At 41.5% G+C, this 27569-nt stretch overlaps 1 protein-coding gene across 5 annotated transcripts in view; it reads left to right on the top strand.

The window, feature by feature from the left end:
• Nucleotides 1-6019: 6019 nt before the first annotated feature.
• The window catches only part of DBT (dihydrolipoamide branched chain transacylase E2), a 39274-nt gene continuing 17724 nt past the window's right edge, over nucleotides 6020-27569 (top strand). For 2 of the 5 annotated variants that reach the window (XR_014844661.1, XM_085023863.1), the window contains exons 1-5: nucleotides 6020-6084; nucleotides 6184-6295; nucleotides 16370-16493; nucleotides 18910-18985; nucleotides 23043-23224. Coding sequence is in view for 4 of the 5 variants with exons in the window: in XM_085023863.1 (XP_084879989.1) it covers nucleotides 6071-6084; nucleotides 6184-6295; nucleotides 16370-16493; nucleotides 18910-18985; nucleotides 23043-23224 (508 nt within the window). In the remaining variant the exon portion in view is untranslated. Of the gene's footprint in view, nucleotides 6296-16369; nucleotides 16494-18909; nucleotides 18986-23042; nucleotides 23225-27569 lie in introns of all 5 variants that reach the window. The other 3 variants (XM_003481505.5, XM_085023864.1, XM_013997349.3) reach the window with 2 other exon arrangements.

Here is a 27569-nt window from a genome sequence, read left to right on the forward strand (position 1 = left end):
TCTCATATGCTGAGGATGCGGTCCTAAAAAGATAAAAAAAATAAAAGAATTCAAAATATGTAAAGAACTCCTACACAAGTCAACAGGGAAAAGATACATACACAATAGGCATAAGATAGGCTAAAAGCATGCGCAAGCATTTCAAGAATGATTAATAAACATATGAAAATGTGTTTGACATCATTAATAATCAGGGAAATTCAGGAGTTCCTACTATGGTGCATTGTGCTACGAATCTGAATGCAGCGGCTCAGGTCACTGCAGACTTATGAGTTCAATCCTCGGGTGGGGTGCAGTGAGTTAAGGATCCAGAGTTGCCTCAGCTGCAGCTGAAATTCAGTCCCTGGCCCGGAAACTTGCATATGCTGCAGATGTGGCCATAAAATTTTAAAAAATAGAACTATTTTTAAAAAATCAGAGAAATTCAAAGTAAGGTCGTAATACCATTTTATAACCACTAGTTGGGGGGAAATTAACTCTTAATTGTGAATATTAAATGAGAAATAATGTGTGTTACCTTAACAGCTGCTGTGTATTTTGTACAATCATGTTGGAAATCGGTCTAGCATTATCTTTGGTAAAGTTTTGGGTTTTTCGTTTGTTTATATGGCATATGGAAGTTCCCAGGGGTCGAATCGGATCTGTAGCTGCTGGCCTAAGCCACAGCCACAGCAGTGCTGGATGTGAGCCTCGCCTGTGATATACACCATAGCTCACTGCAACGCTGGATCCTTAACCCACTGATTGAGGCCAGGAATTGAAGCTGCCATCCTCATGGATACTAGTTGGGTTCGTTACCTCTGAGCTATGACAGGAATTCCTATCTCTGGTAAAGTGTTGGGTATTTTTTTTGGTTTTTTATTTGTTTGTTTTTTAGGGCCGCACCTGTGGCATATGGAGGTTTCCAGGCTAGGGGTCGAATTGGAGCTGCAGCCACTGGCCTACACCACAGCCACAGCAACTCAGGATCCACGCCGAGTTTGCAACTACACCACAGCTGACAGTAACGCCAGATCCTTAACCTACTGAGCAGGGCTGGGGATCAAACCTGCAACCTCATGGTTCCTAGTCGGATTTGTTTCCGCTGCACCACATGGGAACTCCCTCTGGTAAAGTTATAAGATAAATATGACCCATCTCTCAACAATTCTATTTTAGGTATGCATTCTTACCTTACCCATCAAAGTGTAGTTGGCTAATCAATAGTATCTGTATCACCCATAGAGCTTGTTAAAAATGCAGAATGAGGCCCTGCCCAGATCTGTTGTTTTGGGATATGTACTTTATAACATTTTCAGTTGATAATGAATGCTCATTACAGTCTGAAAGGCACTGCCTTAAGGAAACTCTTACATGTGCACTAAAAGAAATTATCAAATGTTCATAGCAGCACTGGTGATTATAGCAAAGAAGTGGAAGCAAATGTTCACTGAATAGAAAATGGATAAATGGAGTTCTCTTGTGGCTCAGTGGGTTAAGGATCCAGTATTGCCGCCGCAGCAGCTCAAGTCACCGCTGTGGCATGAGTTCAGTCTCTGGCTGGGAAACTTCCACATGACCCAGGTTAAAGAAAATGGATAAATATATTGTGGTATCATCATAAAAGCTACTTGCAAAAAGATACAGAGAGTTTGATACCATTTTATTTGTTTATTTATTTGTTTTTGCTTTTTAGGGCCATACCCACAGCATATGGAGGTTCCCAGGCTAGGAGTCAAATTGGAGCTACAGCTGCTGGCCTACACCACAGCCACAGCAACTGTGGGATCCAAGCTGCATCTGCAACCTACACCACAGCTCACAGCGAAGCCGGGTCCCTGACCCACTGAGGGAGGCCAGGGATCAAACCTGCATCCTCATGTATTCTAGTCGGATTCATTTCCACTGCACCTTGAAGGGAACTCCCAATACCATTTTTATAATGTTCAAAACCAACCAAAAATAAACAATTTATTGTTAGGGATCCATCTATTTCGTGTATTCTAAAGGAAAGAAATGAATGACAAATACACAGTTTAGCGTAATAGCTGTCTAAAGAGGAAAGGGAGGGTTAAAAGGAGGAGCAGACTGAGACCTTCATCAGCATAAGAAAGGTTCTGTTTGTTTGTTTGTTTGTTTGTTTGCCATGCCTGCACCATGAAGATGTTCCAGGGCCAGGGGGATTAAATAGAACCACAGCAATGCAGCAGTGACAACACCAGCTCCTTAACCTGCTAGGCCACCAGGGAACTCCCAGGGTTCCATTTCTTAAATTAGGTGCTGATGAGTGCAATATTTTTGTTATTATGTGTGACTTAATCTGTATGCTACATTATTCTTTTGTATGTTTACAGTATAACACAATTTTTAGCAGCTTTACTGAGGTGTCTATACCATAAAGTTTACCTGTTTTAAGTGTACAATTCAAGATTTTTAGTAAATTTACAGTTATATAACCATCACCACAATCTGTCACCACAAAAAGCTTCCTCTTGCCCCTTTGCAGTCACTCCCCCTTCCCAACCCCAGTGCCTGGCAACTACTAATCTGCTTTCTGTCTCTGTAGATTTGCCTTCTTTGGACGTATCATATATGTGGGATCAGGCAATTTATGACCTTTGGGTTCTGGCTTCTTTTACTTAGCATAATATATTTGAGGTTCATTCATGTTAAAGCATGCACCAATACGATCTTGGAGAGACAGCAGTGAGTGATGGCTTGAAATGAAATCCTTTTTTTTTTTTTTTTTTTTGGCTTTTTAGGGCCACACCCAGGGCATATGGAATTTCACAGGCTAGGAGTCCAGTTGAAGCTATAGCTGCTGCCCTATACCACAGCCACAACAATGTGGGATCTGAGTTGCGTCTGTGACCTACACCACAGCTCTTGGCAACACTGGATTTTTTTTTTTTTTTTTTTTTTTTTGTCTTTTTGCTATTTCTTGGGCCGCTCCTGCGGCATATGGAGGTTCCCAGGTTAGGGGTCGAATCGGAGCTGTAGCCACCGGCCTACGCCAGAGCCACAGCAACACGGGATCCGAGCCGTGTCTGCAACCTACACCACAGCTCACGGCAACGCCGGACCCTTAACCCACTGAGCAAGGGCAGGGACCGAACCCGCAACCTCATGGTTCCTAGTCGGATTCGTTAACCACTGCGCCACGACGGGAACTCCAACACTGGATTTTTAACCCACTGAGTGAGGCTAGGGATCGAACCTGTGTCCTCATGGATACTGGTTGAGCTCGTTACTGCTTAGACACAACAGGAACTCCTGGATCGAGATCTTAATTCTCTGCTCTGGAATTAAACCTGGGCAGCCTGAATGAGGACCAGGAATCCTATCTGCTAGACCAGCTAGAAGCTAAAATCAGAATTTCCCTGATTTGCCCACATTGAAAGCAGGACTGTTTCAAGGAGGCAAACACTGTAAAAACAGGTACAAAGTTTATTTTTAGAAACACAGTACATCATGTGAGAGATCAAACAGAGAAGTAATTTAAGTCAGAAGCAAAGCAGTGATACACTCCTAAGAGTCCCCCTATACCTGAGAGGTGATTTAAATCACTTAAACAGGATAGTTCTGGGTCTTTGTTTTCCTTTGGCCAATTATCTTCTTTTATTTCTCACACCTGACCAGACCCAAGGCCCTCCCTGTATGCATGCACATCTTTTGGCTAAGACGAATTTCAGGACAAAGGGTTGTGAGAAGGTATCAACTTATTCGGGCCTGGTACCCCCTCCGTTTTTGACCCCTAGGAGTCTTGATGCCTATGTGTAATTAGGGATGTCTCCTTGATCCCAGGAGTGATTGATGTCATCTTTTACCCCAGCAGAGCTCAGCTCCTGCCATTAACTTTCTCCTTGAAGTGTCAAAGAGAAACAAGGCCCAATTTCCTCCACCTAGTAATTCCCATCTGTGTTCAGCTGAGGGGCCCATCTCCTCCTACCTCAAATATTTTATTTATTTATTTATTATTTTGATGAGAGTTGCAACGTTTATTTCACGTTCTCTCTCTCTTTTTTGCCACACAGGCAGTATATGGGAATTCCTGGGCCAGGGATCAAACCTGCTCCGCACAGCAGCAGCCAGAGCCACAGTGGTGAGAATGCAGGAGTCTCAACCTGTTAGGCCATCAGAGAACTCCCAATACTTGAATCATTGTTAGTGATGAATGATATTCCATTATATGAATCCACCACATTTTGTTTATTCATTCGTGTATTGAAGGACATTTGGGCTATTTCTAGTTTGGGGCTAATAGGAATAAGGCTGTTACAATCATTCTTGTGCTAGTTTGTGTGGACTTATGTTTTTATTTCTGTTGGGTACCCTAGGAATGGAATTGCCAGGTAATAACCATTTTATTCACTTTTTAAAAAGAAGACGTGGGTTATCTGGTTATTTGGAGCCCAGGTGAAAGGATTAACTAGTGAATAGATGACAAATCTCTTGATATTGGAAGGAAAGATAAGGCAACATAAAATGAAGTTGGGAAGCAGTAATCCACAGAGGTAAAAAAAAAAATGTGAAAGAAAAGAAAACAGATAGTTTCTTGGGAGAAGGTAAAGTTAGGTAAAGTAGAAAAACGTGGGGAATTCCCCGTTTTGGCTCCATGGGTTAAGAACCCTACATAGTGCAGGTTTGATCCCTGGCCTCACTCAGTGGGTTAAGGATCCGGAGTTACTGCAAATTTTGGTGCAGGTCCCACGTTGCTGTGGCTATGGTGTAGGCTGGCAGCTGCAGACCCATAGCCCAGGAACGTCCATATGCACAGGTATGGCCCTGAAAAGAAAAGGGAAAAAAAAAAAAAAGAGGAAGAAGGTTATAGGGACCCTGGGAAGAAAAATAATTCAGTTCAAAGGCATAGCTACTTTACCTCTTTATACAAACACAGGCATATAGTATATTTTTAGTGCCTATAAAATATTTTGTTGGAAAGTTAAAAAAAACCAAAGTAGCAGAAGAGAGAGAGAAAGAGAGAATACACTGAAAGGCAAATAAGACAAAAGTCTGAGTTTGAGTAATATTAGTGAATTTGTGAAATACATGAAATTTTGTTTTACAGCCACTCATCTTCAGTGTTGAGGATTTATGATTTTTTCCTTTGTTCTGGCCTTTTCCCCTGTAATTCTTTAGACATCTGTACAGATTTTCATTCCTATTTAAGAGGCTAGAATAGAAAAGTATCATCCTGGACATTTCTACCAATTAGTTTCCTAGTTGCTGTGAGGAGGATTGACAATTAAAGCGCTAATCTTTTCTTTATCGGTTTCACTGACATCTATTTGGCATTTCCCCATGAGGCAGGTAAATCCAGGTACTGTGTCTGTGATGTATATTGCCTGTGTTGGGTAGCAACATCATGCGGCATTATCCAAGAAGGAGAGGTAACCTCGATGACGTTTATCTCAAACCTGGTAGTCTTGTTCATCTTCCATGAAAAAAGAATCTAAAAGCCAATTTCAGTAACCAAGAACTTTCAATGAAGTGAGAAATGCCAGGCATTAGGAAGTATTCCAGCATAGACTTGACTCCACCATCGGTACAGACCCTTGCTACAGAGTACAGTACCGTCTTCTGTAACCAAGGTGGTTATATTAACAAGCTGAAGGAATGTTTCTGTTTTGTTTTGTTTTGTTTCCTTCCTACTTATCCTGCAGATCTTACTTCAACGTAAATTTCTCCAGGTGAATACCCTTCATGTTTCTTTAACATACTCTATTTCCTCCGTTACTTGGACCGAAAAGACGATCGTGAGGGCACATTACTTACACAGCAGTGCTTTACTCAGAAGCGTCACGGAAATTAAATTTGCACTGCCCTCCTCCCCACTTGGCTCCCCTCCCCCAGGCTCTTTCCCTCTCCGCAGGGCGCCCCGCCCCCTCTGGGGTTATTCTCAGCCCCGCCCCGCTCCCTGGTTGGCTCTTGGGTGGGAGGCTCGTTCCTTCGCTCTCCACGCGAGGCTTGGGGGAGGCGCGTTTTCCGGCTCCGGATAGGTCCCCGCCGGGGCAGCTCTTCCAACCCCGGAGCAGTTGTCATTTCCGGAGTAAGATGGCTGCAGCGCGTGTGCTGAGGACCTGGAGCCGCAATGCTGGGCGGCTGGTAAGCAGGTTGGGCAGATCTGAGGTCGGGAAGATGTGGTTGTCCGGCGTCACCTGGGGGAGGTGTGTTAACTTTGTCCTCCGAGTGCCTCGCGTGCAGGTCTCGCGTGATGGAAAGGTGGAGGGATGTGTGCACAACGAAGGGCAGCGAAGGTGGCGAGCCAACCTGGCTGGAGACCCAGTTTCTCTCCTTACCTGCGTGCGCTTCTGAGGTAACCCGGTCTTCCTCCCGCTCCATCTGAACCCCAAAGCCCAGCTCGACTTTGGCCCAGTAGCCTTTCACTGAGCACCCTCTGGGTACCGGGCACTGGAGGTACGGAGATATACTATATTCATTCAGCATTTATTGAGCATCTCTTTGTCCCGGACGCTGGTAATTACGACTCCTGCCCTCGAGGAATTTACAGTCCAGAGGAGGAGACTGGGCAAGGAAACAACTCCTTAAGTCCTTGCTTGAGCAGCGGAGAGGTTCAAGCTTTGTTCTTTGGGCTTATACTTGCCTCCTACATCTGCACCGGTATCTTTCCAAACTTTTGTATCACCAGAGTTACCATTCACCACTATTTCCCCTTCTTGTCTCCCCTTTGACACAGTTCCCTTTGCTGAGATGAAACTGTTAACATCCCTGTAAGCATAGTGTTTCGTCCTATTTGCATAGCGTTTATCGTCCTGAGTCCACTCTTTTGGATTTTTCTACAGTGTTCGACCCCTGACGTTACAAAACCTTTCAAGAGCCTGCTATGTAGCAGGTACAGTGCTAGGAATTGGGGATGCAAATGTGAATAAGACTAGACTGAACTCTACCCTCTCAGTTTAATTACAGCCGTGCTGTCTGGCACAGGGCAGAGAGAGAAGGATATTAAACAAGCAATTACAGCACAGCACGAAAAGATGAGGCAAATGCCCAGAAAATACTGTGAGATTTGAAATTTGTGAAAACTAAGTAGGAGGTAACCAGAAGAAAGCCTGCCTTCTTTTGAAAGCTCTTCATCCTTGTTTTCTCTGACACCAACTTCCCGATATTACTCTTCCCACATCTTTGAACACTTGATCCCAACCTCCTCCTTTTTCCCTGCCTAACTGGTAAATATTGGTGTTTCTAAAGGTTCTGACTTGGCAGTCTGTATTTCATGCACGTCCTGGGTTACCTCATCCAGTTCTTTGATTTAAGTTGCCATTTATATGCTGATGATTCCTGAAGTTCCCATCTCTGAGCCAGCTCTACTCCAGACCTATCATATGTCTTACTCTCCTGGAAATCTTCAAATTGAATGTGTATTAGGTGTTTGTCAGCTATTAAGTAATAAACCCAATCAATATGTACATGTGTATACAAATAAGTACCTGTGTTAAGTACCTGTGTATACAAAACACCTGACAGGTGGCACCTGGCACTGATTAAATGGTTCATCCTTATCAGGGTTCTTATTTCATCAGTTCATTTGGCCTTTCTCTCAGGATCACGGGACGGCTGCTATAACTATGTGTTCAAAGAAAGAAAGAAAGTGTTGAAACACTGAGACTCACTGGCTAGAACTGTGTTACAGGGGAGCTTGGAAGGGCTAGTCTTGAGCCATCTCACAGTGTTTGCTCTAAGGCCTCCAAGCCGCATTAGACCCTAGGCTCTGTAACTAAACCCTCAAACCTGGTTCTCTTGATTCTAGCCTGGAAGTCTCTCAAAAATCTAGTCCCTGGAGTTCCCGTCGTGGCGCAGTGGTTAACGAATCCGACTAGGAACCATGAGGTTGCGGGTTCGGTCCCTGCCCTTGCTCAGTGGGTTAATGATCCGGCGTTGCCGTGAGCTGTGGTGTAGGTTGCAGACGCGGCTCGGATCCCACGTTGCTGTGACTGTGGTGTAGGCCGGTGGCTACAGCTCCAATTCGACCCCTAGCCTGGGAACCTCCATATGCCGCGGGAGCGGCCCAAAAAGACAAAAAAAAAAAAAAAAAAAAAAAAAAAAAAAAAAATCTAGTCCCTGTCTCCAATTACAGATAATCCCTAGATCTTCCTAAACTGGGCTTCTACCTCTTATCTTGTGCCTTGCCAACTCATTCTCCATAGTGTTGCCAGAGTGATCTTATGGTGTAAGACATACATTTGAGAATGTCATTACCTTGCTTAAAACTGATTTCAGCAAAATCCTTAGAATTCAGATGACTGTGAAGCAATTTATGAGCAATTTCCAATCTCTCAGGCCTCATTCCTTGCTAAAACTCACCCGCTCAACCCTGACACTGATGCTTTACTATCAGCCCACACTAATAACTACACCAGAAGTATATTGAACAATTTCAGTTACTTGAACACAGACTGTTCTCTCCCTCTCTGAACTCCAAACCTCTGCACATGCATTTCCTCTGGTTTAAAGACTTGCCTTAATCCTCTAACAGTCTTATCTGCAACACATCTCACCTATGGGTGACTCCTTCTCATCCCTTAGATCTTACTTCAAGTTCACTTTCTACAGGTAGGGTCCCTCCTTATGTTTTCTTAACACTGTCTCTCCCATTTTAACACTGTTGTAATCGCCAGGGTTATTTTTACTTTTTACAGTATGGACTGTTCCTTCCATAAGGGAAGGAATCACATGAATTTTGTTCTCTAAGTGCCTGGTACATAGTATGTACTCGATAAACATTTGTTGAACAACTCAGTAATAAGTCTTCTTTTTTCATCTGTTGTAAAAATTATAAGCAACAAGAGGTCTTATCACCTATAGTGAATTATTAAGAAACGCTTATGTTGTGTTTATACTCCATATGACATCATGCATTTGACTCTTGATTAATTTACCCTATCATCTTGAATTTTTCTATTTTGACTGTCTTCCTCCAGTAAAGTGTAAGAAATTTGAATTCAGAGACTCTATTCTGTATCTTATTTAGCTTTGAATTCCCAAGTGCAAGCAATCCTGTCTTAAGTTGTGCTCAGCAACTGCCTGTTGAATTATTACTAATTTATTTCCTTATTATATGAATCTGCTAAACCTTCTTTTCATTGCTTTCTATTTTTTGTGTTGCTTGTAAAAGAAGAAAAATGAATTCAGAAAAAAAAATGCCTTTCCTACTTTTTTCTTCGCCCTTCTGTTTTTAAGCTTTTTTTTTTTTTTTTTTTTTTTTGTCTTTTTGCCTTTTCTAGGGCCGCTCCTGCATCACATGGAGGTTCCCAGGCTAGGGGTCGAATAGCATCTCTGACCCATACCACAGCTCACGGCAACGCCAATCTTTAACCCACTGAGCAAGGCCAGGGATCGAATCTGCAAACTCGTGGTTCCTAGTGGATTCGTTAACCATTGAGCCACGATGGGAACTCCCATTTTTAAGCTTCTATTTTCCTTTTTATCCTCTTATTTGGCAGCTTTGCTAATGTGTTTTAACATTGTCCTGATAGCCATTCAGTCCCTGTTTATCACATAATGCCTATTGCATTTGTGTTGCTTGTTTTCTTTTTTCCACTCAATCACCTCAGCCAGGAAGGAGCCTACCATTTTACACCTCACATACAATAATAGTGTCTTAACTTTGCCCTCTCTCCAGGCTTTACCTGTTGTAGTCTAATTATTAAAAAAAAATATACAACTAGATTAATTTCTTAATCCTTGTTCTTTAATAACCCATAATGTGTGAGTTCAAGCTCCTTATGCTGATCTTTATAGTCATCAGCAGTTTGGTCCTTGAACTCCTTCCTCTGCCCCCTTTGAGAAATTTGATCAAGCCAAATCAGGTTACCCACTGCCCTAGGACACATGCTAACCAAGTTCTTGCTTCAGTACCTTTGTTTAGTGTTTCCTCTGCTATAAAAGTGTACTGCTTTTCTTTATTTACTTATACCTGTTATGCAAGGCCCAGCTTAAATCTTTCTTCAGGAAGCCTTCCTAGGTCAAGTCAATCTTTAAAAAAATCTCTATGTAAACTTTTTTTTTTTTAAGAGTTGTACCTGCAGCACATGGAAGTTCCCAGGCTGGGGGTCAAATTGGAGCTGCAGCTGCCAGCCTGCACCAGCAATGTGGGATCCAAACCTCATCTGTGACCAATACCACACAACAGCTCAGGGCAATGCCGGTTCCTTAAACTGTTGAGCAAGGCCAGGGATCAAATGCGCACCCTTATGGATATTAGTTGGATGTGTCTCCGCTGTGCCAGGGTGGGAACTCCTACATAAACTTCTTTAACACTTGTTATTTGTGTTTATTACAAGAACTTTGAGCATACCTGCCCATGTATGAGAGAGGAGAATACGTGGTATGTGTGTGTCTTTGTTGTCTCAACTAGGTTGGAAAGTCCTAGAGAACAGAGATTATTTCTCCTAATTTGTAGTCATGTGGTGTGATAGAATGAGTCTGGATTTTGGAATCAAATTTACTTGTCATCAGAGCTGAGTTTTGCCATTCTTTTGCTGTGTGATCTTGGACAAATTACTTTCCCTTTCTGATCTTTAGTCTCTGAGTTGTTAAAGAGGGCTAATGTGCCTATTCTAAAAAGTAACTGAGGTAAAAAGAAGATGCAGGGGGTAGGGAAGAAAACAAAATGATGAAAGAACATGTAAATCAATTGTAATGGAAAAAATAAAACCTTAAAAAATTAAATAAGAGAAAGGGAATGCTAAAAAAAAAAAAAAAGATGCATTCCAGATGCATGACCTTTAAAGTACCCAGAGCATAGTAGGTTCTCAATACATGTTAAGTTTGATAGTTTTTGCCTCCTTTAACCCATTAATAGTTTTGCAATAAGTTAGGTTGTTGAAGATAGAATCTTCTAGTAGTTTAATTTTCTTTCAAAGGGTTTAAAAATATGAACCCATTTAAGTTATATTGAGGTGAATCTGTATAACTCAGCACTTTCATTTACAGTCCCTAAATTGTGTAATGTCTGAGGCAACAGAGATTGATTTATTCCTTTGATTCTGTTGTTGACCAAGAGCCCAGTTTTTGAGAGTTAAAGGAGAAACGAAAAACAGACAAAATGGGGGTGTTTAGGAAAGAGAACTTTTTCATTTCCTGCTAAGTTTTAAGCTATCAATTTTAGTTATTTTAGTTAGGCTTTATATTCATAGCCTGCATGTTGTTGTTAATAAGAATATAATATAGAGATTATACAGATTAATTGCTTTGGGAGTTCCTGCTGTGGCTCGTAGGTGAATGATCTGGCATTGTCTCTGTGGTGGCACAGGTTCAATCCCTGGCCTAGTGCAGTGAGTTAAGGATCTGGCATTGCTGCAGCTATGGTGTAATTTGTAGCTGTGGCTTGAATTTGGTCCTTGGCCTAGGCCTGGGAACTTCCAGGTGCTGCAGGTATAGCCAAAAAAGAAACAAAAGAAAAAAAAAAAAAAAAGATTAGTTGCTTTAATGAGTTCCCTGGTGGTTTACTGGATTAAGGATCTGACATTTTCACTGCTGCTGCTGTGCCATGGATTTAGTCCGTGGCCTAGGAACTTCTGTGTGCCACAGGTGCAGCCAAAAAAAAGATTAGTTCCTTTAAAGCTAAAATGTACAATTGAAGATTATTCATGTTTTAGGAACGGGTTCTTTACTTTTTCTTTGCCTTCAGAAATCCAGTAACAGCCTGGAAATTAAAGTGAAAAATTAGGAGTTCCTGTCATGGCTCAGTGGAAACGAATCTGACTAGTATCCATGAGGACGCAGGTTCAATCCCTGGCCTCACTCAGTGGATTAAGAATCCGGCATTGCCATGAGCTGTGGTGAAGTTCACAGATGCAGCTCAGATCTGGCATTGCTGTGGCTGTGGTGTAGGCCAGCGGCTACAACTCTGATTCAACCCCTAGCCTGGGAACTTCATGCAGGCTCAGCCCTAAAAAAAATAAAATGAAAGATTACATAAGAATTTAAATGTGGAAGTTCCCGTCGTGGTGAAGTGGTTAACGAATCCAACTAGGAACCATGAAGTTGTGGGTTCGATCCCTGGCCTCGCTCAATGGGCTAAGGATCTGGTGTTGCCGTGAGCTGTGGTGTAGGTCGCAGATGCAGCTTGGATCCCGAGTTGCTGTGGCTGTGGTGTAGGCCGGTGGCTACAGCTCCAATTTGACCCCTAGCCTGGAAACCTCCATATGCCATGGGAGCAGCCCAAGAAATGGCAAAAAAAGAGACAAAAATAAATAAGTAAATAAAAGAATTTAAATGTATTATTCTTGTCAGTAAACCAAGTATTTGGTTTTTATATTTTATTAGCTGTAAGAAAAATAACAAAATTCTAGTTCATAAATATGTATTATAACATGACTATAATACACAATATGTATAAATTAAATTTTAGGGGCTAATCACCACTAAAGTACATGATAATATATGGTAATTTTTTAAGTAAAAGTAACTCCTACATTAATGAAAAATTTCAAATACATACCAGTATCCTCAGCTATACTAAGAAAATTAGAAATTTCTGTAGTTTATGTCTAAAAATGTGATGTTCATCAGGCTTTAATAAATTGAAATTGAAGATGACACAAATAGAAAAATGTACCATGTTCTTGGAAGAATCAATATAGTTAAAATGACTACTTCCCAAGGCAATCTATAGAATCATTGCAATTCCTATCAAAATACCAATGGCATTTTTCACAGAACTAGAACAAATAATTTTAAAATTTATGTGGAAACACAAAAGACCCCCAGTAGCCAAAACAATCTTGAGAAAGAAAAATAGAGCTGGAAAAGTCTATGCTCCCTGACTTTTGACTATACTGCAAAGCTAGAGTCATCAAAACAGTACAGTAGTGGCATAAAAACAGACACATAGACCAATAGAGCAGGATAGAGAGACCAGAAATAAACCCACACAGTTACAGTTAATTAATCTACAACAAAACAAGAATATGCAGTGGAGAAATGAGTCTCTTGATTAAGTGGTGCTGAGAAAATTGAACAGCTACATGTGAGAGGATGAAATTAAAGTATTTTAACACCATACACAAAAATAAATTCAGAGTGGATTAAAGATCTAAATGAAAGGCCGGAGGCGTTCCTGCTGTGGTACAGTGGCTTAAGAATCCTACTGTAAAATGAGGGAGTTCCCGTTGTGGCACAGTGGTTAACAAATCTGACCAGGAACCATGAGGTTGCGGGTTCGGTCCCTGCCCTTGCTTAGTGGGTTAAGGATCTGGCGTTGCCGTGAGCTGTGGTGTAGGTTGCAGACGCGGCTCAAATCCCGAGTTGCTGTGGCTCTGGCATAGGCCAGCGGCTATAGCTCCAATTGGACCCCTAGCCTGGGAACCTCCGTATGCTTCGGAAGCGGCCCAAAGAAATAGCAAAAAGACAAAAAAAAAAAAGAATCCTACTGTAAAATGAAAGAGAAAAAAAACAATAAAACAAAAAAATCAATCCTACTCTATCAGTTCCAGTCACTGTGAGGAATGGGTTTGATCCCTGGCAGGGGCAGTGTGTTCATTAAATGATCCAGTGTTGCTGCAACTGTGGTTTGGATCTGATCCCTAGCCTGGGAACTTCATCTGCTGTGGGATGGCCAAAGAAGGGGAAAAAAAGTAAAGGAAATAGAAACGAATGGGACCTAATTAAACTTAAAAGCTTTTACAAAACAAAGGAGACTATAAACAAAATGAGAAGACAGCTTTCTGAATAAGAGAAAATATTTTCGGAGTTCCCGTCATGGCTCAGTGGTTAACGAATCTGACTAGGAACCATGAGGTTGCGGGTTCGATCCCTGGCCTTGCTCAGTGGGTTAAGGATCCAGTGTTGCCGTGAGCTGTGGTGTGGGTTGCAGACGTGGCTTGGATCCCGTGTTGCTGTTGCTCTGGCGTAGGCTGGCGGCTACAGCTCCAATTTGACCCCTAGTCTGGGAATCTCCATGTGCCGCAGAAGCGGCCCTAGAAAAGACAAAAAAGAGAGAAAATATTTGCAAATGATATGACAAATAAGGAATTACTATCCAGCATTTATAAACAGCTCATACAACTCAATATCAAAAAAACAAACAAACAAACAAAAAAAAAAAACAAAAACAAAACGAACTGCAATTAAAAATTGGACAGAAGAGGGAGTTCCCATTATGGCTCAGCAGTAACGAACCTGACTAATAGCCATGAAGATGCAGGTTCATTCCCTGGCCTTGCTCAGTGGGTTAAGGATCCGATGTTGCTGTGAGCTGTGGTGTAGGTCACAGACGAGGCTTGGATCCCAAGTTACTGTGGCAGTGGTGTAGGCCAGCAGCAGTTCTGACTTGACCCCTACCCTGGGAACTTCATATGCCACAGGTGAGGCCCTAAAAAGCAAAAAAGTGGGAGGGGGTAACATTTTTCCAAAGAAGAAATGCAGGTGGCCATAGGCACATGAAAAGATGCTAACATTGCTAATCATCAGGGAAATACAAATTAAAACCACAATGAAATATCACCACACACTTGTCAGAATGGTTATCATCAGGAAGAAGATAAATAACAAATATTGGTGAGGATGTGGAAAAAAGGGGCCCTTGGTCCACTATGAGTGGGAAGATAAGTAGATGTAGCCATTTTGGGAAACAGTATGAAGGTCTCTCAAAAAAACTAAAAATAGACCTCCCATATGACCCAGCAGTTCCACTCCTGGGTACATATCCAAAACAAAATACTAATTGGAAAAGATAAATGCACCCCAATGTCATAGCAGTATTATTTACAATTTCCAAGATATGGAAGCTCCCTACATGCCCATTAACTTATGTAATGATCAAGAAGATCTGAGCTTTGATATTATCAGCTGTGAGAAGTTCTAGTTCATAAATATATATTATAGCATGACTATAATATATATTATAACTATATATGTATATATACAGTGGAGTACTACTTAGCCATAAAAAAGGAATTTTGCCATTTGCAGCTACATGGATAGACTTGAAAAGCATTATCCTAAGTAAAATAAGTCAGAGAAATAAAAATGCTGTATGGTATCACTCATGTATGAAATCTTAAAAAGAAAAAAAAAGGCGGGGGGAGAGTTCTCTTGTGGTGCAGCAAAGATCCAGCATTGTCTCTGCAGCAGCTCAGGTTGCTGCTGTGATGTGGGTTAGATCCCTGGCCCAGGAATTTCCACATGCAATGGGCACAGCCAAAAAAATTTTTTTTAATTAAAAAACCCCAAGAGGAGTTCCCGTCATGTCACAACAGAAGTGAGTCCGACTAGGAACCATGAGGTTGCAGGTTCGATCCCTGGCCTTGCTCAGTGGGTTAAGGGCCCAGCATTGCCGTGAGCTGTGGTGTAGGTCGAAGACACGGCTCTGCCCTAGTGATTCTGTGGCTGTGGTGAGGCTGGCAGCTACAGCTCCAGTTTGACCCCTAGCCTGGGAACCTCCATATGCCTCGGGTGTGGCCTTAAAAAGACAAAAGACAAAAAAAAAAGTGTGATGTAGTTAATCAGGCATTAATAACATTGAAAAGTTAACTTTCAAAATAAAATAGTCTGCCTTTCAGATACTTAGGTTTTGATATATCAAATGAAATAACCTTCAGTCCTACTTATTTCTATAATGTATTTTATTATTTTAAGATTTTATGTAAAGTAGTTAAATCTAAAGTCATCTATAAAGTGCAATAAGAAAACCTTTAAGTATAGTATTGCATATGTTTTTCATGGTCTTTAGATGTCAGTTTTGAACTCTTTTTTTTTTTTTTTTTTTTTGTCTTTTTGCCATTTCTTGGGCCGCTCCTGCGGCATATGGAGGTTCCCAGGCTAGGGGTCCAATCGGAGCTGTAGCTGCCAGCCTACGCCAGAGCCACAGCAACAGGGGATCCGAGCCGCGTCTGCAACCTACACCACAGCTCACGGCAACGCCAGATCCTTTAGCCCACTGAGCAAGGGCAGGGATCGAACCCGCAATCTCATGGTTCCTAGTCGGATTCGTTAACCACTGCGCCACGACGGGAACTCCAGTTTTGAATTCTTTAGTTGTTTTATTTTAAGAAGTCTTTAATGACTCAAGTATAACTACAAGCTGATGTGTTTATACAGAATACATTGTGAAAATTTTTTACTTTTCCTAGAGAATTTTAGGCTACGATCATAATCTGACTCTAAGGATACAGTTTTACTAAACAAAAGAACAACAAAATATTCTCTGTGCTGGAGCTAGAATTCCTTTGATTTGTTGACCAGAAATACATCAGAAACTTGTCATTGCTGCCAGTGTCCTGATTTCAGCCTACATAACTTTATATTATTTTTATTGTGATAGTGATTGTTCTGTTTTTAGAATAGACTTGAGATTCAGTGTATATGTAAAGTCAAGCCATTAAGGTCATTTATAAAAGCTTTTACTTTGTTGTTCGCTCCTCTCTAGATTTGTGTCCGCTACTTTCAAACAAGCGGTAATGTTCATGTTTTAAAGCCAAAATATGTTTGTTCCTTTGGTGCTCCTTCATTCAAGTATAGTCATCCTCATCATTTGCTGAAAACAAGTGCTGGTAAGTATGATCTCAAAATAGCCTGTAGGACATAACGTTCTGTGTCTTATTCAGCACTTGAAGACTTAATGTGAAAAAAAAAGCTGACCTTTTACTTCTAGCCTGGCCCTCCTTGCTCTCCCCACATCTATCCAATTCTCTGTTTTTTTTTTTTTTTTTTGGCTCCCCTTCTCCTACTCCTCTTTCATATAATACTTTATCTTCACAGTGTTAGGAACCGGTTCTTTCGGCCTTCTTTTTTTTTTTTTGTCTTCTACGGCCGCACCTGCAGCATATGGAGGTTCCCAGGTTAGGGATCCAATCGGAGCTGTAGCCGCCAGCCTACGCCAGAGCCACAGCAACTTGGGATCCGAGCCGTGACTGCGACCTACACCCCAGCTCATAGCAACACCGGATCCTTAACCCACTGAGCGAGGCCAGGGATCGAACCTACAACCTCATGGTTCCTAGTCGGATTCATTAGCCACTGAGCCATGACAGGAACTCCCACTACTCTTTAATTAATTTTTGGCTTTTTAGGTCCGCACCTGCGGCATATGGCGGTTCCTAGGCTACAAGCTGAATCAGAGCTGTAGCCACTGGCCTACACCAGAGCCATAGCAATACCAGATCAGCTGCGTCTGTGACCTATGCCCCAGCTCATGGCAATGCCAGATCTTTAACCCACTGAGTGAGGCCAGGGATCAAACCCACAATCTCATGGTTCCTAGTCGGATTTGTTTCCCATGCACCACAACAGGAACTCCAGTATTTCTTAGCTACTGATTTCGTATTTTTTAAAGAAAATGTTCCTACCTCATTGGCTTATGTATGTTATAAAACAGTTTTGATTAATAGCAGTTTAAAGACAGAGGAGCACTTTTCAATCAGTTCAAAGCCATTTGCTAATTTGGAAAACTGAGAGGATCCGTACGTACTTTCTGTTGCCTAGAAATACTTTCTGTCTTAGGAATAATTACTGTAAAGTATCATTGGCATCTAACTCTCATGAAAAGGGTGTAGACATTTGAAAAGGAGTGAAAAATGGGAAGAGTGAAAAAATGCCAGTTAGGTATCTGGCATTATCCCTGCTATGGCTGGAGTTGCTGCTGTGGCTCAGGATCCATCCCTTCGATCCCTTGCCCAGTAATTTCCACATGCTGAGGGCACGGCCAAGAAGAAAAAAATTGGGAAGGGAAAGAAAAGACTAAAATGTAATTATAAGTTGGCAGAACATAGTTTGGGCAAATCTTCTAGATATGGATCTGCCTGATCTTTAGGCACTAAGAATGAGATGAGTTATATGAAGGCAAAAGAGTTTTAAGAGTCAGTCATTAATGTTTATTATTGTTTCATAACATAAAACCAGGAGATCCAACTGAATCTCCCTTCGTACAATATCTTGTTCTATTTTTGTTTATTGCTATTGTTGCAAAATCTCATTTGTTTTCTTGTTTTTTAGGGCCGAAGCAGAGGCATATGGAAGTTCCCAGGCTAGGGGTCAAATCAGAGCTGTAGCTGCCAGCCTGTGCCACAGCCACAGCAACACAGGATCCGAGTCACATCTGTGACCTTCACCACAGCTCATGGCAACACTAGATCCTCGACCCACTGAGTAAGGCCAGGGATTGAACCTGCATCCTCATAGATACTAGTCGAATTTATTTCCACTGCGCCACAACGAGAACTCCCAAAGTCTCATTTGTTGCAAGGGCCTTCTATACCCTTTAAAAGAACATTGTTTTGGAAGACAGAAAATGTCAGTTTTGGGAGTTCTCTTGTGGTGCATTGCATTAAGAATCTGGCAAATCTTGGGAGTTCCCATCGTGGCGCAGTGGTTAACGAATCCGACTAGGAACCATGAGGTTTCGGGTTCGGTCCCTGGCCTTGCTCAGTGGGTTAAGGATCCGGCATTGCCGTGAGCTGTGGTGTGGCTTGCAGACGCGGCTCAGATCCCATGTTGCTGTGACTCTGGTGTAGGCCGGTGGCTACACCTCTGATTTGACCCCTAGCCTGGGAACCTCCATATGCCACGGGAGCGGCCCAAGAAATAGCAAAAAAAAGGCAAAAAAAAAAAAAAAGAATCTGGCAAATCTGGTGTTACCACTGCAGCAGCTTGGATCACTGCTGTGCAAGGGTTCTGTCCCTGGCCTAGGAACTTTCACATGTTGAGAGTGAGGCCAGAGGAAAAAAAAGGAAAAATGTCAGTTCTGTGGCAATATCAATAGGTCTGTGTCACTGAACAATTTATATAAATCTTGGATGGTTATGAATGAGGGTTATGCTTTTAAATATTATAAAATACTTTTTTAAATGTATAAAATGGGATGATTTCTGCCTCTGCTTGAGAATATTTTCTAATTTTAGATGTCAAAGCCTCTGTCTATTAACACTATATTACATATTTAATGAGATCATTTCTCTCTTGTCTTGGAAGTTTTACAGGGACAGATCGTTCAGTTCAAACTCTCAGACATCGGAGAAGGGATTAGAGAAGTAACTGTTAAAGAATGGTAAGTTATTATGGGGAAAAAAAAAATTTTTTTTTTTTTTTCATTTTAGGGTGCCACCTGCAGTGTATGGAAGTCCCTGGCTAGGAGCTGAATCAGAGCCACAGTTTCCATCCACCCTATGCCATAGCCACAGCAATGCCAGATCCAAGCCACATCCACAACTTGTGCTGCAGCCTGCAGCAACACTGGATCCTTAACCTGTTCAGTGAGGCCTGGGATCAAACCCACATCTTTATGGATACTAGTTGGGTTCTTAACCCGCTGAACCACAACAGGGCTCCAAAAAAAATTTAGGTAAGTATAAAAATAATTTGAATAAAAATAGAAATCTATTTAAATTGAGAAACCTCCTTCTGTTACATATAATGGTCTTTTTTTTTTTTTTGTCTTTTTAGGGCCACATCCCTGGCATATGGAGGTTCCCAGGCTAGGGGTTGAATTGGAGGCTTAGCCACTGGCCTACACCCCAGCCACAGCAATGCCAGATCCAAGCTGCATCTGCAACCTACAGCACAGCTCATGGCAATACTGAGCAAGGTCAAGGATCAAACTTGAGTCCTCATGGATACTAGTTGGGTTTGTTAACCACAGAGTCACAATGGGAACTCCTTATAATGATCTTTTTTTTGGTCTTTTTTGGCATTTCTAGGGCCACTCCTGCAGTATATGGAGGTTCCCAGGCTAGGGGTCTAATCAGAGCTGTAGCCACCGGCCTACGCCACAGCCACAGCAACGCCAGATCCAAGCCACGTCTGCAACCTCCACCACAGCTGACAGCAACGCCAGATCCTTAACCCACTGAGCAAGGCCAGGGATCGAACCCACAACCTCATGGTTCCTAGTCGGATTCGTTAACCACTGCGCCACGACGGGCACTCCAATTGATCTTTTTTAAAGCAACAAGATAAACTTTGTTTATGTTGTCAGTATTCTATCGACACAGTTGCTTATGCATCATGGCATTTTTATTTGATGTAATTTGTTAAGCATCATCTTTTCCTCTTTTTTTAAAAAAAATGTTTCATTGTCCACCCCTCACTTCAGTTTAAAGAGAGAAATTAGCCTCTAAAAGACTTTAAATTGATGTGACTGTGTGTTCTGAAAAGCAGTTAATGTATGAACTTAGAGCTTCTTCCCAAATTACTTTAAAGTCATCATGTTGGGGGAAAAACTGTAATTGCAATGTATACATGTAAGGATAACCTGACCCCCTTGCTGTACAGTGGGAAAATTAAAAAAATAAATAAATAAATAAATAAATAAAGTCATCATGTAGTCAAAGCTTTCTTTACTGAAAATGACTTCAGGAAGATTGCAGGTACATTTGGCTCACCATTACCTGACAGTGTACCTATATTTTTAGAATATATTAAAGGCAAGATTCAAAAAATAATTTTTCTGGAATTCCCTGGTGGCTCAGTGGTTTAGGATCCAGTGTTGTCACTGCTGTGGCTTGAGTCACTGCTGCAGTGCAGGTTCAATCCCTGGCCCAGGAACTTCTGCATGCCTGGGTATGGCCAAAAAAATTTTTTTTCAAAAAGGTTAAAAAAATGTTTTAAAAAATGTTTAAAAAAAAACCTCAAAACATGAAACAAACAAAAGACCTCTATTTAGTTATTTATTTATCTGTTTAGTTATCTGCCTCTACCCTTTTTCTTCCTTTCCCATTTTCTGGAAAACACTTCTGTGTCCTAAACAAATTTTTAAAGGTTTCTATAAGTAGCAGTTAAGGTGAGTCAGTAGATTTTCTCCAATAGTTTTATACTGTTAAAGATCCTTTTAAGGCATTCCTTTTGTGGCTCAGCAGTAACGAACCCACTAGTATCCATGAGGATGTGGGTTTGATCTTTGGCCTCACTCAGTGGGTTAAGGACCCAGCATTGCCATGAGCTATGGCATAGGTCATAGATGCGGCTCAGATCCTGCATTGCTGTGGCTGTGGTGCAGGCTAACACCTGCAGTTCTGATCTATATGCCAAAGATTCAGCCCTAAAAAGAAAAAAGAAACGAAAAAAAGTACACCAGAATGGAGAAAGGAATTCGAATTAAAGACATTGTCATTAAAAAAAGAACAGAGGGGTTCCCGTCGTGGCACAGCAGAAATGAATCCGACTAGGAACCATGAAGTTGTGGGTTCGATCCCTGGCCTTGCTCAGTGGGTTAAAGGATCTGGCGTTGCTGTGGTGTAGGTTGCAGACTTGGGCTTAGATCCCATGTTGCTGTGGCTCTGGCATAGGCTGGCAGCTACAGCTCTGATTAGACCCCTGGCCTGGGAACCTCCATATGCCTCGGGAACGGCCCTAAAAAGACAAAAGACAAAAAAGAAAAAGAAAAGAAAAGAAGATTATTTTAGGAATCTGATTCAGGAGTTCCTGTTATGACTCAGTGGTTAACAAATCTGACCAGCATCCATGATGATGCAGGTTTGATCCCTGGCCTTGCTCAGTGGGTTAAGGATCTGGCATTGCCATAAGCTGTGGTGTAGGTGGCAGACTTGGCTCAGATCTGGCATTGCTTTGGCTGTGGTATGGACTGGCAGCTGTAGCTCCAATTCGACCCCTAGCCTGGGGACCTCCATATGCCTTAGGTGTGGCCCTAAAAAGCAAAAAAAAAAAAAAAAAACAAGAGAGAGAGAATCTGATTTAGTCATCTGAGCATTGTTTCTCTGCAGGTCTCATAATTGCTGTGTAGGTTAGAAGAGAACTGTCATAGGACAGATGTACCTTACAGCTGTATCTCTGTCATTGTGAGATCAAGGAAAGAGCAGTGTACCTCAAATCAAAGAGCCTGACTCTGAAACTTACTAGCCATTTTAGAAACAAAGACTAAGAACTCAAACTAAAAGGATATGTATTGAGAATATCAAATTTTTGACAATTCTAGAAATAATAGTCATCCCTTAAAGTTTGATAAAGGCCAAGACAGTAAAAGAAAAATAACACTTTTAAAATATGATTTTAGACTTTCTTCCAAGAAATTGATTAGGCAGAAAACCTCACAGTTTAATTCAATTTTTGGATTAGTTCCCCTAGTGGTGCAGTGGGTTAAGAATCAGGCTTGTATCTGTGGAGGTGCCAGCTTGATCCCAGGCCCGGCATAGTGGGTTAAGGACCCAGTGTTGCTGCAGATGTGGCATAGACCAGCAGCTCCTTGCTTGGATTCAGTCCCTGCCCCAGGAACTTCATATGCCATGGGTGCAGCTGAAAAAGAAAAAAAGATCTATGAACATTTTATTAGTAGTAGTAATATTATTATTTGGCCACCCCATGACATATGGAGTTCCCAGGCCAGGGATCAGATCTAAGCCATAGCTGTGACCCACACTGTAGCAACGCCAGATCCTCAACCCACTGAGCTGAGGATTGAAACTGTGTCCCAGCACTTCCAAGACGCCGCCAATCCCACTGTGCCACAATGGGAACTCCTGAATTCTTTTCTCAATTGTCGGTTTTGCTTGTTTTTTGTTTTGGCCACATCCATGGCATGCAGAAATTCCTGGGCCAGCACAGCAGCAACCCAAGCCACAGCAGTAACAATGCTGAATCTTTAACCCACTGAACCTCCAGGGACCTCCTAAAATTGTTTTTAAAAATGTTATAGTTCTTGGAGTTCCTGTCGTGGCGCAGTGGTTAAGGAATCCAATTAGGAACCATGAGGTTGCGGGTTCGATCCCTGCCCTTGCTCAGTGGGTTAAGGATCCGGCGTTGCCGTGAGCTGTGGGGTAGGTCACAGACATGGCTCAGATCCCGCGTTGCTGTGGCTCTGGCGTAGGCTGGCAGCTACAGCTCCGATTTGACCGCTAGCCTGGGAACCTCTGTATGCCGCGGGAGCGGCCCAAGAAATGGCAAAAAGACCAAAAAAAAAAAAGGTTATAATTCTTGGAGACATATCAAAGAGGCTTCAGGAGCCATTGTAGTCTTTTCTGAAACATTCTTTGATGTACCCTCTGGACCAAATGAGGGGCTGGATGGATACTGATCTAACTCAGTGTGGCATTTATATTAGAATGATTTGCCTTATTGTTTTTGTGTAAAAGTGTCCTATGTCTTTTTCTTAGGTATGTAAAAGAAGGAGATACAGTGTCTCAGTTTGATAGCATCTGTGAAGTTCAAAGTGATAAAGCTTCTGTTACTATCACTAGTCGTTACGATGGAGTCATTAAAAAACTGTATTACAATCTAGACGATACTGCTTATGTGGGAAAGCCATTAGTAGATATAGAAACGGAAGCCTTAAAAGGTACTGTATATGTATATTCCTCTATTTTGCCAAATCGATTACTGCTGTCTGTCTTTTTGTCATTGGATACCAATTGAAAGTAGTGTTTACTTTTGATAACTTAAAAGTATTTGATTTGGTGTTTAGAAGCTGAAATTGGGAAAATGGAAAAGGTAGTCTGTGATACATGATTATCTTTTAACCAGTTATCCTGTTAAAAACATGTACAGAAATACTTCATTTATGTGGAGGCCTACCTTCGGGAAACTTTGGTATTCAAAGTAGCAACAAGCTGTCTTGGGAATTAAAGGTTCAGGCTTTGAACACTGCATCACTAGTTAAAATCACTAGTTAAATCTCACGTAATGGGATTGCTCCATTTGCCACTGATACAAAACCAAAACACTCACTGGTGATGGTGTGAAGGCCAAACTTCTTGGAGAGAAGTAAAAAAGATAAGTAAGGAAAAGCCGAATGAGAAGCAAAGAGACTGGCCTTCAGAAACAGCAGCAACCATGAACTTATAAGCAGTAGATGTCCTGACAAAAGGGAATTCATTATGAGAATGTTAGGAATATTAAAACAGTGTGTTGTCCCTAAGGTAGCAAATAGCTGACTATGTCAGAAGTTCCTGAAATATAAAAGTTATGTGACACATACACCAAAGTTACGTCATCTAGGAAGTTTTGATGTAGGTGGAATATAATTCTGTGATACAACCCTAAACTGGCAATCTGTCTGGAAGTGCTGAGATGAAGACATTTCAGTAGTGTAATTCAAAACTCTATGAGTCTGAATTACAGTGGCTGGCTGACTCTTAGTCCTACAGGCTATATGATAATATAGTACTGATAGCATAATCACACTTAATATTTTGTTTATCCTTTTCGTGATGAATTCCGGTTTAGCAGATGAAGAAACTAAACCTGACCTAGAAAGGTTGTATGATTTGCCCAAAGACAGTGACAGAGCCAAATTTATTTATTTATTTTTTTTGTCTTTTTTATTTTTATTTTTTTTGCTATTTCTTTGGGCCGCTCCGGCGGCATATGGAGGCTCCCAGGCTAGGGGTCTAATCGGAGCTGTAGTCTCTGGCCTACGCCAGAGCCACAGCAACTTGGGATCCGAGTCGAGTCTGCAACCTACACCACAGCTCACAGCAACGCTAACCCACTGAGCAAGGGCAGGGACCGAACCCGCAACCTCATTGTTCCTAGTCGGATTCGTTAGCCACTGCGCCACGACGGGAACTCTGACAGAGCCAAATTTAGAACTTAGATGTCCTGAGACTTTGTCCAGAATATTTTCCATGATAACATGTTGCCTCCAGAACCTAGAAGATAACTTATTGAAGCTTTCTTATTATTTACAAATTGAAATTAGTTAATATTATAAAGATTATATCAAAGCTAATCCATGTCTCAGTACAGTTGTATAGCTGTCTTCTATAAAGTCAGTTTTAAGAGTGTTGCCAATAGGGGTTCTCTTGTGGATCCAGCATTGTTACTGCAGCAGATTGGGACCATTCCCTGGCCTGGAAACTTCCATATACTGCCAAGGGGGCAGCCAAAATATAAAAAACAAAAAGTATTGCCATGCCCTGAGTCCTCTTTACAGCTAACCTGGCTTTCTCTAACTTCTATTTTATTTTATTTTATTTATTTATTTTGTCTTTTTGCTATTTCTTTGGGCCGCTCCCGAGGCATATGGAGGTTCCCAGGCTAGGGTTCGAATTGGAACTGTAGCCCCCGGCCTACACCAGAGCCACAGCAACGCAGGATCCGAGCCGCGTCTGCAACCTACACCACAGCTCACGGCAACGCCGGATCCTTAACCCACTGAGCAAGGGCAGGGACCGAACCCGCAACCTCGTGGTTCCTAGTCGGATTCGCTAACCACTGCGCCATGACGGGAACTCCTATTTTATTTTTAAATTTTTTATCTATTTTTTGTCTTTTAGGACTGCACCCACAGATTATGGAGGTTCCTAGGCTAGGGATCAAATCAGAGCTGCAACTGCTGGCCTACACCACAGCCATAGCAATGCCAGATCCAGCTGCATCTACAATCTACACCGCAGCTCATGGCAACGCTGGATCTTTAACCCACTGAGTGAGGCCAGGGATTGAACCTGCATCTTCACGGATACTAATCAGATTCATTTCTGCTGAGCCATGAAGGGAACTCCTCTAACCTCTGTTTTAAGAAGTCAGATGACTCCTCACTTTCCTAAACAACTAAAGCTTTTCCACCAAAACTTCTGAAAACCATTTAAGGAGAGTCATTTTAATTTTATTATTTTTAGTTGGTTTTCTTTTAAGCTATATATTTTACTCCCTCTTAAAATGAAGCTATTGAGTATAACCTAAAATATTTTATGATTATGCATTGACGTGTGAATAAACATTCACTGTTCTGGGAACAATGCAGTTCTGAATCTGATTTTTTGATTTATCAGCCTGCTTCTTAGCAGAGTCATTGTGCCAAGCTATCACTCTCCTTCCTAACTTTCTGGAAACACGGATAACCAAGTTTGTTAAGAAATAGGTGCTGAAAAGAGAAAATAGAATCTAATTGAGAGTTGAAGTGCCTTTTCTCTGGAGAAAGTGTATGGTTTTGCTGAGACAGTGTGACAACTAATTTAGATGTTTTGGGCCTGAAGCTGTGTACAAGGTTAAATTGCTGAGTGACCACCAGGCAAGTGGAGAGTTACTATACCTAATTAGCCCTAATTGAGTCTGGCCCCCATGGGGAAGCAATAAAGAAAGAGAGGGAAGGGGAGTTCCAGTCCTGGCTCAGCAGTTAATGAGCCCGACTAGCATCCATAAGGACTCAGTTTGATCCCTGGCCTTGCTCAGTGGGTTAAGGATCCCCAGTTGCTGTGAGCTGTGGTGTAGGTCGAAGATGCGTCTTGGATCTGGCGTTGCTGTGGCCTAGGCTGGCTGCTACACCTCTGATTGGACCCCTAACCTGGGAACCTCCATATGCTGCAGGTGCGGTCCTAAAAGACCAAAAGACCAAAAAAAGAAAAAGGAAAGAAAGAGGGGTAGGGAATACAATGTTGTAGAATACTTTATAAAACTAACATAATTCTGCCATTGTATTGCATTTACCTTTATCATCGATGTTTGTCATTGATTGAATGTATTCTTTGTGCTATTGCTATATTTGTATTATCTCATTAAATCAAATAGAATGTTATACATATTTGACACCTGTAACATGAGACCCACACAAGTATAATAAGTTGCGGGGAGTTCCCGTCGTGGCGCAGTGGTTAACAAATCCGATGAGGAACCATGAGGTTGCAGGTTTGGTCCCTGCCCTTGCTCAGTGGGTTAACGATCCGGCGTTGCCGTGAGCTGTGGTGTAGGTCACAGATGAGGCTCGGATCCCAAGTTGCTGTGGCTCTGGTGTAGGCCAGTGGCTACAGCTCTGATTAGACCCCTAGCCTGGGAACCTCCATATACTGCAGGAGTGGCCCTAGAAATGCCAAAAGAGACAAAAAAAAAAAAAAAAAAAAAAAGTATAATAAGTTGCCACATAGCTAGTAATTGGTGGAGCTGCAGTTTGACCCCAGCTCTATTTAATTTTAAAACACATGTTCCCAACTGCTTTGTTACACTGCAAATTCTATTCAGAGACTATGGGTATTAGCTCCATTTTGCCTCTAGAACACTGAGACTAAATTTCTAACACTGTATATATGCATATTTAGAAAATTCTACTGTAACAACACAAGTTGGATGTCTTATAGAGTTTATGGTATTAAAATGTTTGCTAGGATAATACAGAATTTTAGAGTTAAGTGGTTTGTTCATAAAACCTTTCCAACAACATAGCATATCATTTAGTTAAGTTACACTCGATAGCATAAATTGCATAGCACAAAGCCTGGGCATAGTAAGTGCTCGGTTAACAGTAGCTATGACCTTATTTTGTACAGCTAATTATAGATTGAATTAGCTGCTTCAATAATTTGAGGTGAAAAAGAATGCAATGAAATCTCATTAGTTTAGGTGTCATTCTCAATTTATGATCTTTTGGGCAAAAGTGAAAATAAGGTTACATTTGTGCTATGAAGAAAGGTCTTCCTGAGCAATTTTGCGGGAGGGAAAAGTTGAAGCTTCTTATGAAAACAAACTTTTATCGCTTCTTGGTCTTTTGGCTAAGATCAAGTGAATACAAACTATTTCAAAAACCCTGGAGAGCTTTGGTATTTCAAAAAGAATTTCCATTGCAATTTCACAGTTTTAATATTTTTATTAATTCAAATTACTATTTTATGTAATCTGAAAAAATAGTTTTTATGTAATCTGACAGAATAGTTTATTATAAATCTGCTTCACATGATGAGTTCCATCAA

The sequence above is a fragment of the Sus scrofa genome, chromosome 4, assembly GCF_054392235.1.
Source record: "Sus scrofa isolate SSC_HxYL_T2T_F1_AM1 chromosome 4, Sscrofa_HxYL_maternal_Yorkshire_Landrace_v2.0, whole genome shotgun sequence".
NCBI lineage: Eukaryota > Metazoa > Chordata > Mammalia > Artiodactyla > Suidae > Sus > Sus scrofa.